The sequence below is a fragment of the Aquarana catesbeiana genome, linkage group LG03, assembly GCF_042186555.1.
Source record: "Aquarana catesbeiana isolate 2022-GZ linkage group LG03, ASM4218655v1, whole genome shotgun sequence".
NCBI classification, from domain to species: domain Eukaryota; kingdom Metazoa; phylum Chordata; class Amphibia; order Anura; family Ranidae; genus Aquarana; species Aquarana catesbeiana.
The window spans coordinates 294,717,561-294,735,874 of NC_133326.1; the positions used below are offsets into that span (position 1 = coordinate 294,717,561).

The 18,314-nt window shown below is 40.1% G+C and overlaps 1 protein-coding gene across 1 annotated transcript in view; it reads right to left on the reverse strand.

Annotated features, from left to right (window-relative positions):
• Nucleotides 1–18,314, reverse strand: part of LRRIQ1 (leucine rich repeats and IQ motif containing 1) — a 318,462-nt gene that overhangs the window by 191,007 nt on the left and 109,141 nt on the right. Inside the window, exons 12-13 of the mRNA XM_073620214.1 lie at nucleotides 15,010–15,083; nucleotides 14,837–14,930 (exon numbers count right to left, since the gene is read on the reverse strand). Coding sequence (XP_073476315.1) covers nucleotides 14,837–14,930; nucleotides 15,010–15,083 — 168 coding nt within the window. The remainder of the gene's footprint in view (nucleotides 1–14,836; nucleotides 14,931–15,009; nucleotides 15,084–18,314) is intronic.

The following is an 18,314-nucleotide window of genomic DNA, read 5'->3' on the forward strand; positions in this document are numbered from 1 at the left end:
GAGACCAGATTTTGTAAATTCAGGGTCCTCGGTTTAGTAACACTTTAAAGTTAATAAGAGGCAAATTCTATTTTTTTTGTAATCTTTACTTGTCAGGTTGCTTTAACTGCTCATCCTCTTGATCTGCATATGAATTAACCATTTGCTGCACTCCACAGTACATTTCCTGCGGATGGGCAGTACCCTGAGCCACTGTTAGAGGTTAGGGTATCATTGATCAATATGACCAATCATAACGATCACATGATATTATGTAAAGCTAGCTACACATTATACAATTTTCTTGTTCAATTTCCTTTAGATTTACCTTTAACTATGTAGTACAAGGGCCTGCCTGACTGCATATAACTTGAAAGTGTTTAAGTTTGACCTGTACAAGAAAATTGTATAATATGTAGCCAGCTTAAGCAAACTCATTCATGAACAGCTTGCTTACTGTTGTAATGCTGTGATTGGCCCACAGCTAGCACATGATACCTGGCACCCTGTACCCAAAGCACATCAACAGTAAGCAAGCTCTCATGAATGGAAAGCCATTTACGGGAGTTAAAGTGTTACTTAACCCAGGGCCCTTCATTCACTATATCTGGTCTGCCACAGTACACATAACATGAAAATGCAATTATTTTAGTAAATATAAATTGCTAAATACCTTTTCTTATCAGCAGTATATAGTAGTCTTATGACTTCTATCAGTGTCTGGCCGAGCACTGGTTAAAGCTTGTAGGAGAAGTGTTCATCCTCCCCTGATTGTCCTATGAGGCTGCAGGACCCCTGACCCTCTGACTAAACAATGCTGATTGGCCCTGTGCCGATCACATGCACCCTCCCAAGAAAAAAAAAACCTCACTAATAATACACACCAAACTAAGCATGTGCAGAGGGCCCCAAAGGCTCTGTACTATCAGGAGATGGCTTGGGGGCTGTGGAAAAAGAGGAGAATTAGAGAAGACAGGATCAAACAGCCTTTTTACACAATGTGCAGGATTAACCCCTTAGCTTCCACAGTGAGTATAACAAGCATGCTTTACTGCATAAACAGACTGATTTTACTGTTGTGGGTTTAGTAACACTTTAACTATTGCTTATAACAGTGATCATAAGTGGTGATTAACCAGTTAACAATGATAACTCTGGGAGGGCGTACTATGACGTCCTCCCAGAATCTTGCTCCCGTGCGCCGTCTGGGGCACGCACCCAGGAACAGAGGATCTGGCGCATCATGGTAAATGGCTGATGACAGCGGCCATTTACCAAGTGATTGCTCTGTCAAATGACGGAGCGATCACTTCTAAACAAGCCAAGCCATGTCAGGTTCATCTCCCCCCTCTCCGTACCAATTGGTACAAAGTGAGAGAAGAGGGGGAGAGATCGGGTGCAGCAGCGATGTGGGCTGGATCTGTAGTGCCCACAGCGCAGCTCTGTGCCCATTCCTGCCCTCATCCCATCCATACTCATGCATCCATCCATACTCAGCCATCCATCCATGCTCAGCCATACTCATTCATGCTCAGTCATCCCCTGCCATACTCTGCCATGCTCAGTCATCACCTGCCATACTCTGCCATGCTCATTCATGCTCAGTTATCTTGTCATACTCTGCCATGCTCAGTCATCCCCTGCCATACTCATTCATGCTCATTCATCCCCTGCCATACTCATTCATGCTCAGTCATCCCCTGCCATACTCTGCCATGCTCATTCATCCCCTGCCATACTCTGCCATGCTCAGACTTCCCCTGCCATACTCTGCCATGCTCATTTATGCTCAGTCATACCCTGCCATGCTCGTTCATGCTCAGTCATCTCCTGCCATACTCTGCCATGCTCAGTCATCACCTGCCATACTCTGCCATGCCAATTCATGCTCAGTCATCTTGTCATACTCTGCCATGCTCAGGCATCCCCTGCCATACTCATTGATCTCCTGCTATACTCATTCATGCTCAGTGATCCCCTGCCATACTAATTCATGCTCATTCATGCTCAGTCATCCCCTGCCATACTCATTCATGCTCAGTCATCCCCTGCCATACTCTACCATGCTCATTCATGCTCAGTCATCCCCTGCCATGCTCAGTCATCCCCAGCCATTCTCTGCCATACTCATTCATGCTCAGTCATCCCCAGCCATGCTTTGCCATACTCATTCATGCTCGGTCATCCCCAGCCATACTCATTCATGCTCAGTCATCCCCATCCATGGCTCATCCATCCCCATTCATAGCTCATTTATTCCTCATCCGTGTCACTACAGTGCCCATCAGTGTCACTACAGTGCTTCACAAACGTGTAATAGGTAGTCAAATTAGATTTGAAATTTATGCCCCTAGAACACCTGATGGTGCTCCTTCTATGTTGGGCCTCTGTATGTGGCCAGGTTGTGTACAAGTCTCACACATGTGGTATCGCCATACTCAGGAGGAGTAGCAGAATGTATTTTGGGGTGTCATTTTTGGTATGTACATGCTATGTGTTAGAAATATTGTATAAATGGCCAACTTTGTGTAAAAAAAATTGTGTTTTCTTTCCACATTTTCCAAAGACTTGTTGAAAAAAATGACACGTTCAAAAGACTCAATATGCCTCATAGGTTATACGTTTTCTTTCCAAAATGAGGCCATTTTTTGGGCTTTTCCATTGTCCTGGTTCTCCAGGGCCTTCAAAAGTGCAAGAGGTAGTCAAGAAATTGTATGTGCAATTTATGCTCCTAGAATGCCTGATGGTGCTCCCTGCATGTTGGGCCTCTGTATATGGCCAGGCTGTGTAAAAGTCTCACACATGTGGTATCATCATACTCAGGAGTAGTAGAATGTGTTTTGGGGTGTAATTTGTAGTATGCATATGCTGTGTGTGAGAAATAACCTGCTAATACGACAATTTTGTGAAAAAAAAAAGTTTAAAAAATCTTGATTTTGCAAAGAATTGTGGGAAAAATTACAACTATAAAAAACTCACAATGCCTCTTACTAAACACATTGGAATGTCTACTTTACAAAAAGGGGTAATTTGGGGGGTATTTGTACTTTCCTGGCTTTTTAGTGTCTCAAGAAATGAGATGAGACTCTATAACTTTCACACAGACCAAATAATATACACCGATTTGGGTTATTTTTACCAAAGATATGTAGCAGTATCAATTTTGGCCAAAATGTATGGAGAAAATCTACTAATTTGCAAAACTTTATAACAGAAACTAAGAAAAATTATTTTTTTTACAAAATTTTAAGTATTTTTTCTTTTAATAGCGCAAAAAAAAAAAAAACGTGTTGTACGTCACCGCATTCTTGACGTTCGCAATTTTCAACCAACTTTGTGTGACCGTGTGTATGCAAGACAAGTTTGAGCCAACATCCGTCGGAAAAAATCCATGGATTTTGTTGTCGGAATGTCCGATCAATGTCCGATCGTGTGTACGGGGCATTAAAGTAGCACAGTACTAAACAACAAAAAAAGCCCTGGTCATAAAGGGGATAAAACATGTGGTTAAACAGGGTACAAACAAAAGTGACCATGTTACTTTGTATCTCTCTATTCTGGGTGTGAACAGTGTTGATAAGTAAGACTTTTTGTGAAATGAGTGGTGTCAGCTCTGTCCAGTCTTTTGCTAAAATACTCAAACACTCCCACGCTTCAATTGTATACTATACTACAACTAGAGACTAAGGCTAGCCATACACAGTTTGAATATCAGCCGGTTCCCGTTTAATGGGCAGGCTGAATGTACCAAGTCAAACGATCGATCGACTTGGATACAACCAGCCTGCCGGATTCTATTACGATTATTGCTAGATGCTGCTTTAGCCGCTAGCAATAATCACTGTCTTCTCCTGGAAGAGACAGCTTCCCCTGCCGCCCTATTGGTAGAAGACAATTGCTGATTCCCCTGTCAACACTGTCTTTGTTGATGGGGAAATTGTGCAAATTTCTTTCCTGAACTTGTGGTTGCAGAAAAGAAACTCGCACCGTGTATGGCCGGCCTAAGGCTGGCCATAGATGGACTTTCTTTTTTTTTTTTTAACAGCCGGTGGGCTGATTAAAAAGAGAAAAACAAACTAATTCACCCCCACACACACAATTTGTTTGTTCAATTGTATATTTAACAAAACAAAGTGTAGCAAATATGAGGGGCTAAGGTTTACATATAATTTAAATATTAGTTGGCTAGAACTTTACAAAACCTACAGTATCTTGTAAAAGTATTCATACTCCTGGAAATGTTCCACATTTTGTCATGTTACAACTAAAAACGTAAATTTATTTTATTGGGATTTTATGTGGTAGACCAACACAAAGTGGCACATAATTGTGAAGTGGAAGGAAAACGAGAAATGGTGGTGTGGCATGCATTTGTATTCAGCCCGATTTACTCCGATACCCCTAACTAAAATCTAGTTAAACCAATTGTCTTCAGAAGTCACCTAATTAGTAACTAGAGTCCACCTGTGCTGGTTGGTATGGAGAGGTGACAATGTCAGAAGGAGGGCGCCACCATCCCTGAATAACATGTGCAAACAGAGAGAAACTTTGGTGGGATTTTGTAGGCGCCAGGTAAGTAATTTTAAACAGACATCACAGCAATAAAAAATATAAATGACATTTTATTGAACATAGACAAGGTTTAAAAAATGATGCTGGCTGTGCATAATATAACATAGAAAATAAGGGGTCACTCAGCACTTATAATCCCTACATGTTTCGCCCGTTGGAGCTTCCTCAGGGGATATGTGTTGAGGGACCAAGCTTGATATATCTCTAAGTAGAATATACATACAGTTAGAAACCATCAACAATAGTAACTGGAATTATGTAATCAAGAAGAAAAAAAGAGATGCTAGTGACTGTCCATAGCTAGTTTTTTAAACCTTGTCTATGTTCAATAAAATGTCATTTATATTTTTTATTGCTGTGATGTCTGTTTAAAATTACTTACATGGCGCCTACAAAATCCCACTAAATTTTCTCTCTGTTTGCACATAGAGTCCACCTGTGTCTAATGTAATCTCAGTATAAATACAGATGTTCTGTGAAGCCCTCAGAGGTTTGTTAGTGAACTGTTCAATCCATCATCCAAAAAAGTAAAGAGTATGGCACAACTGCAAACCTACCAAGACATGGCGGTCCACCTAAACTGACAGGCCGGGCAAGGAGAGCATTAATCAGAGAAGCAGCCAAGAGGCCCATGGTAACTCTGGAGGAGCTGCAGAGATCCACAGCTCAGGTGTGAGAATTTGTCCACAGGACAACTATTAGTCGTGCACTCCACAAATCTGGCTTTTATGGAAGAGTGGCAAGAAGAAAGCCATTGTTGAAAGAAAGCCATAAGAAGTCCGTTAGCAATTTGCGAAAAGCCATGTGAGGGACACAGCAAACATGTGGAAGAAGGTGCTCTGGTCAGATGAGACAAAAATTGAACATTTTGGCTTAAAAGCAAAACGCTATGTGTGGCAGAAAACTAACACTGCACATCACCCCAAACACACCATCCCTACCATGAAACATGGTGGTGGCAGCATCATGTTGCGGGAATGTTTTTCTTCATCAGAGACAGGGAAGCTGGTCAGAGTTGATAGGAAGATGGATAGAGCCAAATACAGCGCAATTTTAGAAGAAAACCTGTAAGGCCTCATGTACACTGCTGCTGGTAAACAGACGTTCAGAGGCAGTTGGCTGCTTTTTTCAGCTGCCCATGAACTCCAAATCCAATGTTATCGTATGTGTACATGTACACAGGTTCGTTTAATGCTGTTTTTAGTCAGTTGAGTTTAGATGCCTTTTTTGGAAAGGAAAAAAATGAGTTCAGATGCTGAGTTTAGAGGCATTTCAAGCACCAAACGCTTCTAAACGCGGTAACGCGAATTTAGTCGCGTTTCGTTTACAGGCGTTTTTCACTTTCGGCTATTTTTAAGAAAAAAAAAATTTTTTTCAAACGCTTCTAAACGCAAACGCGGCATGTAAACTCGGCAAAACGGACGTTTTAAACGTGGGTTACTATCTGTCAAGTTAAATCGTTCAGGAGAGGTTGTAAAAACGTCCCGTGTACATTAAGCCTTATGCCCTGTACACACGATAGGATTTTCCGACAACAAATGTTGGATGTGAGCTTGTTGTCAGAAAGTCCGACCGTGTGTATGCTCCATAGAACATTTGTTGTCGGAATTTCCGCCAACAAATGTTTGAGAGCAGGTTATCAAATTTTTTGACAACAAAACTTGTTGTCGGAAATTCTGAGCGTGTACACAATTCTGGCGCACAAAAGTCCACGCATGCTCGGAATCAAGCAGAAGAGCCGCACTGGCTATTGAACTTCATTTTTCTCGGCTCGACGTACGTGTTGTACGTCACCACGTTCTTGACGTTCAGAATTTCCGACAACATTTGTGTGACCGTGTGTATGCAAGACAAGTTTGAGCCAACATCACTCGGAAACAAATCCACGGTTTTGTTGTCAGAAAATCCTATCGTGTGTACAGGGCATTAGGGTCTGTAAAAGACTTGAGACTGGGGCAGAGGTTCACTTTCCAGCAGGACAATGACCCTAAACATACAGCCAGAGCTACGATGGAATGGTTTAGACTAAAGCATATTTATGTGTTACAATGACCCAGTCAAAGTCCAGACCTAAATTCAGTTGAGAATCTGTGGCACGACTTGAAAATTGCTGTTGACAGACGCTCTCCGTCCAATCTGACAGAGCTTGAGCTATTTTGCAAAGAAGAATGGGCAAAATTTTCACTCTCTAGATGTGGAAAGCTGGTAGAGACATCCCCAAAAAGACTTCTACAAAGTATTGACTATGGGGGGGCTAAATACAAATGCACGCCAAACTTTTCACATTTTTATTTGTAAAAAAAAATTGAAAACGATTTATCCATTTCCTTCTACTTCACAATTAAGTGCCACTTTGTGTTGGTCTATCACATAAAATCCCAATAAAATACATTTACGTTTTTGGTTGTAACATAACAAAATGTGAAACATGTCAAGGGGTATGAATACTTTTTCAAGGCACTGTAGAGTAGGGCTGCAACTAACGATTATTTTCATAATCGATTAGTTGACCGATTATTGTTTCGATTAATCGATTAATCGGTTAATAACCTTAAAAAAATGTGTGGTGTATAATTTAGTTAATATGTAAAGTTTAAAAAAAGGCAATTTATTCCTAAATATCTTTATACGCAGGGGTAAATATAAATAACCAACTATATGGTTAGGGAGTAAAATCTTTAATCCTCTCTGAGAATAACAGACAGTAGAGATATACTCTATATACTTTTAGGAGGTTGAATCTGGACTCCGATCAAATTTTTTTATTTAAAGAAAAAAAAAATTCTAGACTGTTTTGCAGATTTTCGAACAGAACAGAAATTCGTTTTTTTACTGTGCAACAGGGAAAGTAATATTTACAGTAGAGATTATTTGCTCTTTTTGTACTATATAGGGCTAATTTTAGCTTTTTTAACCCCATTATGTTACTGGCCGATTAATCGATTATGAAAATAGTAATCGATTAATTTCATAATCGATTAGTTGTCGATTAATCGATTAGTTGTTTCAGCCCTACTGTAGAGGATAGATGTCAAAAACCTTGCAGATGTGGTCTAATTTTGTGAGGATTTTATATTGTTCACAATAAAATTCCCAGTGAACACATCAGTACTTATTATTTTTTATATTGGCCTGACTGGCTCATCAGTTTATCTTTCCTGTCTAAATATCCCTAACTATGCAACTACACCTGGCTCTCAAGCGTAAAAGCAGAGGTCCTACAGTTTTGCTCTCTGCCTAATATTTTATACTATGGCTTGAAAGGAGAAACTGTGTCGAAAAAGCAATAAAACAATCAAACAGTTCCTAACAAATCACTTTTTGTTAAAGTAACCACTAAATTGTTAATAGCTGTTTTCACATGTTATCTAAATCTCAGAACACAATTTTCATATACAATAATATGAGAGTGCTTGCATTTGTGACAGATGCTCTTTACAACCAACAAACCTCTTCATAGATATTTATCTATGAACTCACATTTAAAGTCTCAATGAGATCTGTGGGAAGTACCTAGTAATGGGTTTATGCATCATACTTACACCTGGAAATAAGTTTGCATCAGTAATGGGTAGCTCAGTGAGAAATGTATGATGCGGTTTCTAGCAACACATCTGCGCAATACAGCTGTGCTTGTACAAAACCTTGCACTAATAGTGGAAATGTTTCTATACATTATCCAAACCTCCTATACAAATACTTTCCGATATACATAAATGTACTGCTTTGCAAGTTCAATTAGAATTATATGATGTCATTAACAACAGATCCATGCAACTTATTCATACTTGAAAACAAGATTCTCACACCCTAAAGGCTCCTTTCACCCTTGTGCGACCTGAAAGTCACATGACTTTTCTGCGATTTTGCCACGACTCTGACGCGACTTGAAGCAATGCCTGTGTAATCCTGAGGTCTATGGACCTCAAGTCGCATCAAAGTTGGACCAAAGTAGTGCAGGGACTACTTTGAAGTCGCTGCGACTTGAAATTGCACAGATATGAATGATACTCATTGGAAATCATGGGGTATGACTTGTCATGTGACTTTGCAGGACAAGTCACACGAGTGTGAAAGGGGCCTTACCCAAGCTTATTACAGAGAGTTTGTGTATATCTGGGCAAAACACATCAAGAATAATAATAGTATACTTTTTTCCATGTGCATTTATATATATTTTTTTATTTTTTATTTTGTACACATCTATTGGATAGTTTTATTTGTCAGTCAGAGGATATTGTGGAGTAGAGAATAGAGAATTCCAAAATCATGGTGGACTAAGCAGATCATGTGTTTGAATATGTTGATGTGATGCACTTTTTGTCTGATATCTTTACATCCTTTATCTTTAGAATTACAATTGTTGATCTCGTACGTACATATCCTCACCGAGGGCAAGTTCATTACATATTTTCATGGCAGAGTGATGGACGGGGGTTTTAAAATATCTATAACTATTTGGGTATTTGCCTTAATAAACATGTATAGCTATGATGGCAGTTTCTGCTCTCTGTTTTTGCCATTTCGTTTTATTATTATTATTATTATTATACAGGTTTTATATAGCGCCAACAGTTTGCGCAGCGCTTTACAACATGAGGGCAGACATTACAGTTACATTACAATTGGTACAAGAGGAATCAGAGGGCCCTAATCATTAGAGCTTACAATCTAAAGGTTAATGTTTTAGATTACTATTACTGTATATTTCTTTCATGTGGTGGTACATTGAATCTATTTTAACATGGTTATTTATGGATTTTGATATGATTGCTGGAGTTACTAAACCACTGTAAACAAAGTAGTATTAAACCATTAGCGTTTTTTACTTTAAAGCAGAGTTCCACCCAGATATGTCAATTCTGTGGATCAGATTCCTCTGTCAAATCCAGGTATCTGCTCCCACTTCCGGGTAAAGATCACCACAATCTTGTGCGGTGAACTACGCAATGTCTGTACGCCCGACACCCAACCCCCCCCCCCCCCCGCTGCCTTCTGGGAGACACACAGGTCCCAGAAGACAGCAGGGACCACTGAGAAAGTGCAGCCTCAAGGCTTCACGTCCTATTTCCTTTAGTAAGAATGCCGGCGCCTGCACCCGGAGCCGAGAGACGGGTCGGCTTCGGGTGCCGACATCGCGGGCTCCCTGGACAGATAAGTGTCCATATATTAAAAATAAAAATCTGTAAACATCCCTTGTGACAGTAATAGGCAGTGGCAGGTACTCTATATGGAGAGATCACGGGTCTAAAAGACCCCGAATCCCTCCTTTGCACTTCAAAGTATTCAGATCACCAAAATCGGCAATTCTGATCACTGTAATTTCTTTTTAAAACCTGTGCCATTGGCAGCCGTGTGACGTCGCTTCCAGGATTTTTCTCTGGAGACCTGAATCCAGCTTTGTTTGGGTGACAGCCTAGCCGGCGGACATGCCGGATTGTAGAGCGGGTCTCCCGGTAGGACGGGAGGCTCAGGAAGAGCAGCGGATGGCGGCGGGAGAGGGGGATGTCCCATCCCGCTGCCTGGGATAACGGCCGAGCGGCTGCCGAGCCAGATCGGCCGTTATCACCAGATAGCCAACCGCCCGCTCTGAAAAACAGTATCAGGGTATAGCCTGCAGCTGCTTCCTCAAGCCTATGTACCGGTACCTCGATTTGTGTGAAGTGGTTAAACTGTAACAAATGCAGGAATTAAAACATAAAGAAGCTGCATACCATGTAAGGCCCCTTTCACATGGGTGGACCGATTGGGTTGGCCTATCAGTTTTAAAGGTGGACTCGATCAGACCATCCATTACCCTCTATAGAGCAGTGGATGTAAACGAACATGTGCCCGTTTACACCCGTCAACATCCGATCCAAAAAACAGACAGATAAGGGGTCCATTCCCCATCCATCTGGCAGATCGGCTCAGATGACAGTCAGGTGTAAAAGGATAGGTGGTCTGTTTACATCTGACCGCCTATAGAGGAAAGTGGGCTGTGTCTGTGTCCACTCTGCATAATTGGAGTGGACACGGACTTGTCGTCCGCCTGCTCAGCCTGAATCAGGGGAGAGATCCCCCACTCAGAATCTGCTGGTGGGGTCCGCCAGTGTAAAAGATCCCTTAGTGATTAAATCAGCTAAGGGTTTAATATCACTAGAGTTATTATTAGTGCTGTTGTTGATATAAGGCTTACATACACTTTAACTGGATGTAATGGGTTATAGCAATTAAGTGCATTATGTCCTACTGAGTACACCACTTTGGTTTACAAATAATACAAGAGTACAAGTGCATGATTATGACCATCTAAGAACACAGAATAAGCCAACCACCTATCTTTGCAACTTTGGATGGAGCCAACCAAAAACTCTGAGAGGAAGAGAAAGTAAATAGATGCATCACTTTGTGGCCTATTCACTTGTCTGTTAAATGTCAGCTTGAACTACTGAACAACAGGACTCGTTCAGGATAGCCAGTTAAACACATAAAATAGAGACTAGAGTTAGATCCATTGGCGAGATATGAAAAGACAAAATATTTATATGGAATGTTTCATATTAATTAGATTTAAACATTTTTTAAAATTTTTTTTTAGTCCAAGTCTTAAAAAATAAATATTCAAAATAACTGTATATTCCCTTTTAAGGAAAGGTTGGTGGCACAGACAAAATTATTTTTATTTTGTTTCATTTAATTTAACTTTAGTAGTGCTCTCTGCTTCAGAACCAAGACTGAATTGATAACAGTATTCTTTTCAAAGCTTAGCAGTATAAACTATCGAAACGAGTTTCCATCTTTGAAGCTGAGCTTCAGGCAAACAGCTAAATACACAGTGGAATTACATATTTATGAGTTGTTTTCAAGAATTTGTAATTCTGGTCAGCCAATGAAATGATTTACAGTATACACTACTTCCACACTACACAACCAGTAATCTTATTCCAACAACCCCACAAAAGAGAAGGGGAACAGTCTATACACCTGCAAGCAACGGGGGTGATAAAACGTTGCCTGATCCTTCTAATAAGCAGTCAAAGGTGAAAAGGTCACCTGGAAAGATGGTCAGGTAGCACCAGAAGAAAGTATGCCACGGCAGTTGTGTGTTTTAACATCAACTTAAATCAGTTGTTTTATTCATGTATCAGAGTATAGATCTACAGATGTTATCATATAGCCATAGAGGTGACACCCTATTTCCCAGTTCAGCTTTGCAGCCTCGTGTGTCATCTCTGCATTTATGAGATTTCACAGATTATGATATTATATATGATTATATGATACTGTAATGCCAAGCTGTGGTTTCCAAAGCGAGCATAAAAATGTCTTGTATTAAGAGAGGTATGGACTCCAGATAGAGAGATATCATTTTGCCCCTGTACAAATTATTAGTAAGACCTCATCTGGAATATGCAGTTCAGTTTTGGGCACCAGTTCTCAAAAAGGATATCGGGGAACTGGAGAAAGTGCAGAGAAGGGCAACCAAACTGATAAGAGGCATGGAGGAGCTCAGCTATGAGGAAAGATTAGAGGAACTGAATTTATTCACTCTTGAGAAGAGGAGATTAAGGAGGGATATGATCAACATGTATAAATACATAAGGAGTCCATATAGTGAACTTGGTGTTGAGTTATTCACTTTAAGGTCATCATGTAGATTTAGGAAACAAGGGGGCATTCTGTACATCTGGAGGAAAACAGATTTCATCTCCAAATACGGAAAGGCTTCTTCACAGTAAGAGCTGTGAAAATGTGGAATAGACTCCCTCCAGAGGTGGTTCTGGCCAGCTAAGTAGATTGCTTTAAAAAAGGCCTGGATTCTTTCCTAAATCTACATAATATAACTGGACACTAACATTTATAGGGAACGTTGATCCAGGGAATATCCAATTGCCTCTTGGGAGATCAGGAAATATTTTTTTCTCCTGCTGTAGCAAATTGGGTCATGCCTTGCTGGGGTTTTTCACATTCCTCTGGATCAACTGTGGGTATAGGATTTTTTTATATAGAATTGTATAATTCCCCCCCCACCTTTTTATTGGTTGAGTTGGATGGACTTGTGTCTTTTTTCAACCAGACAAACTATAAAATATATAATTTATATTATCTAGCGATACATTAGTATAAAATAGTGCATTTTATAACTTTAAACTGGCTCATAATAAAAGACAGCCATGGACAGCTTTAGGCCTTTTGATAACAATACAAAATGGCACATCTTAGTTTGCTTATTTATATTGTAACATGGCAATTTGCACACTGTATGAGCTGGATTTTTCAAATAACAGTACATGTTTTTGTATAAGCTCTAGGCATTGTACATATATACTACTACAACTAATAATAATAATAGCTGTCATATGGTAAAAGTCACATACTGATTTTTGAGGAAAAAGACATCATCAACAACTGTAATATCACTTCTGAACTATATTGATGTTAAAATGTTTGAAAATCAAACATTTAGCTTCAGGGTTAGTCAGTTTATTAAAAAACGATGAAGTGCCACCTGCTGGCACAACATAAAAGTGAACATGAACTGGAACATCTAATCTGATTCCGTTCAGCTGAGATGAGTAGGTACAATACTGACATCTGATGGTCATAGAGGGGTTTAACATTTAAGAAAACAAAATTATAACTAAAAAACTGTCCCTCGGTCCTTGCAGCAAAAGAATATATAGGACTATTTTTTAGTGCATCAAATGCAATATACTAACAAATGAAGATAAGATTTAGAGCTGTATTCATAAAACTTTGTTGATGTTGTTGTACAGGCACATTATCCATGTTCATGACCACATTGACCATGTCTGATTGCATTCAGTCTTGCTGTTTGCGAACATTGATACATTCTGTGGTGATTGCAGGGCAGTGCAAATTGTGGCTTATGCAAATGAAGAGTCTGGGCTAGATTGGTCGCAAAATGTATATTATGACATTTGACAGCAGGAGGGTCCCTACAGGGAATCATTGATAATACCACAACTGACCTGCTGCAAATAGCAAATGATAAAAGCAACCACAATCATAAAGTATAACATTGGCCATGCTATAACAAACTGTAAATATTACTAATACTTGGATTATTGCCACCTAAGAGAAAAGCACATTTTGTGTGAATGTAAATGTTCCAACAAACTTTCGATGAGGCTGGCCATCATACAATAGATTGTCATATATAAACATGCAAGTAACATCAGGCTTTCTAGGGGAACAAAACACAAGTGCTTGGTAAAATGTGCACTGAAGGTTTAAAGTGTTACTAAACCCAGGACCCTGCATTCAGCATATTTCGCTTACCACAGTACACAGAACAGGGAAATGCAATTATTTTAGTAAATATAAACTACTAAACCCAGGACTCTGCATTCAGCATATTTCGCTTACCACAGTACACAGAACAGGGAAATGCAATTATTTTAGTAAATATAAACTGCTAAATACCTTTTCTCCTCAGCAGTATATAGCAGTCTTGTGACTTCTATCAGTGTCCGGCTGAGCACTGGTTAAAGTGTGTAGGGGGGTGTACTCACTTTTGTTGCCAGCGGTTTAGACATAAATGGCTGTGTGCTGAGTTATTTTGAGGGGACAGTAAATTTACACTGTTATACAAGCTGTACACTCACTACTTTACATTGTAGCAAAGTGTCATTTCTTCGGTGTTGTCACATCAAAAAATAATAATATAAGATTATTAAGATAAAAATATTTACACATATGTGAGGGGTGTACTCACTTTTGTGAGATACTGTATATTATATTACAGGTTTAAGAAGATGCATGTTTATATCATTTTAAAAACAAAATCTTTGGTGTTAAAAGGAACATACATAAAAAATATCAGGGCTGCCATTGCAGATGTCTTTCTGAAAATAATAGCTGCCTGGCTGCATTATTTTGAGAGAAGGACATAGAACAATCAAGCAGATCAGGAATTAAGCGAGAAGTTAGATTGTCCTAATAAGTATACCTGCTTCATGTCAGTAATGTAGAAATTACTAAATCCACTGGACCAGTATGACAGCTAGGAAGCTTTTTTAGAAGGAACTGGGACCTGTCAAGGTAGTTGTTACCTGGCAAACCTGAGACTCTCAATCAGTGCTGGATGCTGCCAATACCTGACTTCTGGATGAAGCACTAGATTTGGGGCAATTAAACCTGTGCAATATTAAGTGCAATTGCATGCCTATGCTTGCATTAGCAGAGCTTCCTGGAGTCATACAAAGAAAGCCTTGGGTGCGATAGCAACAGACATCACAACAGGTTCCCTTTCAAGATATTGTTTTGAGATGCAATTTACCTCCAGTTGGCTTCTTGCAGAAATGGATTCTTGCTCACTCTCAGTCTGCTTAAACTTAAACAGCCGTCCAACCAGAGTGATACTGTCTGAAGCTCTTAAAATATAAACAAATGTGTAAATGCTTGAACAAGTTAAAAAGACTAATGAATTAATTAAATAATTGCCAAATTTACCTGATAAAAAATTGTTACTAAGGTCCACTTGTTCCAAAGAGATAAAGGAATTAAATGTTGCAAGATGTGTCAAGCTGTAAAATCATAACAGGAATATGAATGTATTACCTATCCCCTGTTAAAAATCTAACATTTAGTTTGAAAACACCAATATGTGCAATCAAATTAGTAACATTACACCCATGTTCACAATAATGCAAAACAGACCAGCAAGTTGTTTCAAGCAGATCTGCACAGTGCAGCTTCAACTTCAAGAATAAATAATATATATGTTCAGCAGAGGGAAATGTGATTACAGACTTGTTGAGCACAGATGTGAAAAATATATATCTTGGAGAACAGTACAAGAATCAGGAGTAGTTTCTTAGACCAGGGGTTATATGTCGCTACCTTCAGGTCATAGGACACTGGCAAGACTTGTTAACTGGAAACTGCCCCCCCCCCTTCCCCAGTATACCTATGTATTCAATCAAAGAGTGGGGTGGATAAACTCTCCCGTGTAATATGGTTAGGAAGAAGAATAAAGGGCCACATAGTGTAATTCCATTGAGTAAATTGGGTATTTATTGAATAAAAAAGGAACACTCACATTTGTGAAGATAAAAAAGCGATTTGGTACAATTGACGCAATGGAATCAGCGAAGCCCATTCCAACGCATTTCGTCTAATAAGGCATAATCACCCCAAAAATTCTGACAGGCTGGTTGTACCCAAGTCAATCTCAGCTGGTCCCTGCTGAATCAGCATTTTGATACATGTATGGCCTGCTTTAGCAACAAGCTTACAGGAGACCAGCTGCTGGGAGGCTGGTTACTGCAGCCTACTAAATAAAACTGATGTTCTTAGGAGCATGATGGGAAATACACTGTTGAATAAATAGGGGTCCATGTGCAGGATTTTTTAAGTAAAGTAAACCCTTCCTAAGATGGAATGAGAGGTCTACCCCCTTGTGATTGTAAGCTGCAAGGAGGTGTAAAAAAAACAAGTAGGAATGTGTGGCATAAAAAAAAAAAAAAACAGCTGACAATGGACTGCAATAGATTCTTGGTGTACCTCTCTGAAGGACAAAGTGTATTCAAAGGTTGGGACATCTTTGCCTAATGTGGATCAAATGTTATTAGACATCCCTCTCCTCCCCTCTTTTAGTCAAGGGGTTGGAGTAACTTTTAATGCAAAGGAGATTCTGAGCAGGTGTGGGGGGCTTAGAGACGAGGGGTCTGCCACAAGGTGAAGGACCTGCAGTAGATGATGACTCCCTGATAGGAACAACCATAGACTGGTCCATAGCATGGGAGAGACGAGATTGAGAACAGTGGAGTAGGAACCCCCTTCCCTCAGTACCAGCACTGATGTATTCCGCTTGAGAACTTCCAAAGCAATGCATACCTTTGAATGGCCTCCTCAGAAGTCCTGTTCACAAGGGAGTTCTGCCAACCAAGTCTTAAGCGCATATGCAAAGAAAATAGGAACATTCTGGAGATCTTAAGGATCATGATCTCTATGGTGTCTGCACAGCGGTGCTAAGGGTTAATGCCGCGTACACACGATTGGATTTTCTGACAGGAAAAGCTGGATGTGAGCTTGTTGGCGGTAAGTCCAACCGTGTGTATGCTCCAACGGACATTTGTTGTCCGACTTTCCGCCAACAAATGTTGGCTAGCAGGTTCTCAAATTTTCCTCCAACAAATGTTTGTCGTCGGACTTTCCGGTCGTGTGTACACAAGTCCGCCGGACAAAAGTCCATGCATGTTCAGAATCAAGTACATGCCAGAAGCGCTCGGTCTTGTAAAACTAGCGGTCGTAATGGAGGTATCACGTATGTCTTGTACGTCACTACGTTCGTAATTGTTGGCCAACATTTGTGTGACCGTGTGTATGCAAGACAAGTTGGAGCCAACATCCTTTGAATAAAAATCCACGGTTTTGTTGTCGGAAAGTTTGATCGTGTGCATATAGAAGTTTAATTCTTGCAGCAAGATTAAGATCATCACTGATGAAAGTGCATGGTCTCGGCAATCAACAAGGTGGCAATAGCCTGTTGTGGGGCTGGGCCTGCCAAGGCACAGAAGGACTTCAAAAGATACCCAGATGCCTATCAACAAAATCCTTAAATGTGGGAATTCTATCAATGAAAACAGTAGATTGATTAATTAATGTGATATCTGCTGGATCCACAGTGGGAACAGTCCATCTTTTCTTGAATTTCACTACCATAGGGTAAAAGGCATCAAAATTTTTAGGAAGAGGAAATAACCTCTCTGAGTTGGTCTAATCATTATACAGTGCATCCGGAAAGTATTCACAGCACTTCACTTTTTCCACATTTTGTTATGTTACAGCCTTATTACAAAGTGGATTAAATTAATTATTTTTCTCACAATTCTACAAACAATACCCCATAATGACAATGTGTAAAAAATTTGTTTGAAATCTTTGCAAATTTATCAGAAATAAAAAAAACAGAAAAATCACATGTACGTAAGTATTCAAAGCCTTTGCCATGACACTCAAAATTGGGCTCAGGTGCATCCTGTTTCCACAACTTGATTGGTGTCCACTTGTGGTAAATTCATTTGATTGGACATGATTTGGAAAGGCACACGCCTGTCTATATAAGGTCCCACAGTTAACAGTGCATGTCAGAGTACAAACCAAGCCATGACGTCCAAGGAATTGTCTGTAGACCTCCTAGACAAGATTACATCGAGGCACAGCTCTGGGGAAGGGTACAGTAAAATGTCTGCAGTATTGAAGGTCCCAATGAGCACAGTGGCCTCTATCATCCTTAAATGGAAGAAGTTTGGAACCACCAGGACTCTTCCTAGAGCGGGCTGCCCTTCCATACTGAGTGATCTGGGGAGAAGGGCCTTAGGGAGGTGACCAAGAACCCGATGGTCGCTCTGACAGAGCTCCAGGAGGAGAACCTTCCAGAAGAACAACCATTTCTGCAACACTCCACCAATCAGCCTGTATGGTAGAGTGCCCAGATGGAAGCCACTCCTCAGTAAATGGCACATGATAGCCCACCCGGTGTTTGCCAAAAGGCACCGGAAAGGACTCTCAGACCATGAGGAACAAAATTCTCTGGTCTGATGAAACAAAAGATTGAACTCTTTGGCCTGAATGGTAAGCATCATGTCTGGAGGAAACCAAGCACCACTCATGACCTGGCCAATACCATCCCTACAGTGAAGCATGGTGGTGGGAGCATCATGCTGTGGGGATGTTTTTCAGTGGCAGGAACTGGGAGACTAGTCAGAATTGAGGGAAAGATTAATGCAGCAATGTACCGTAACATCCTTGAT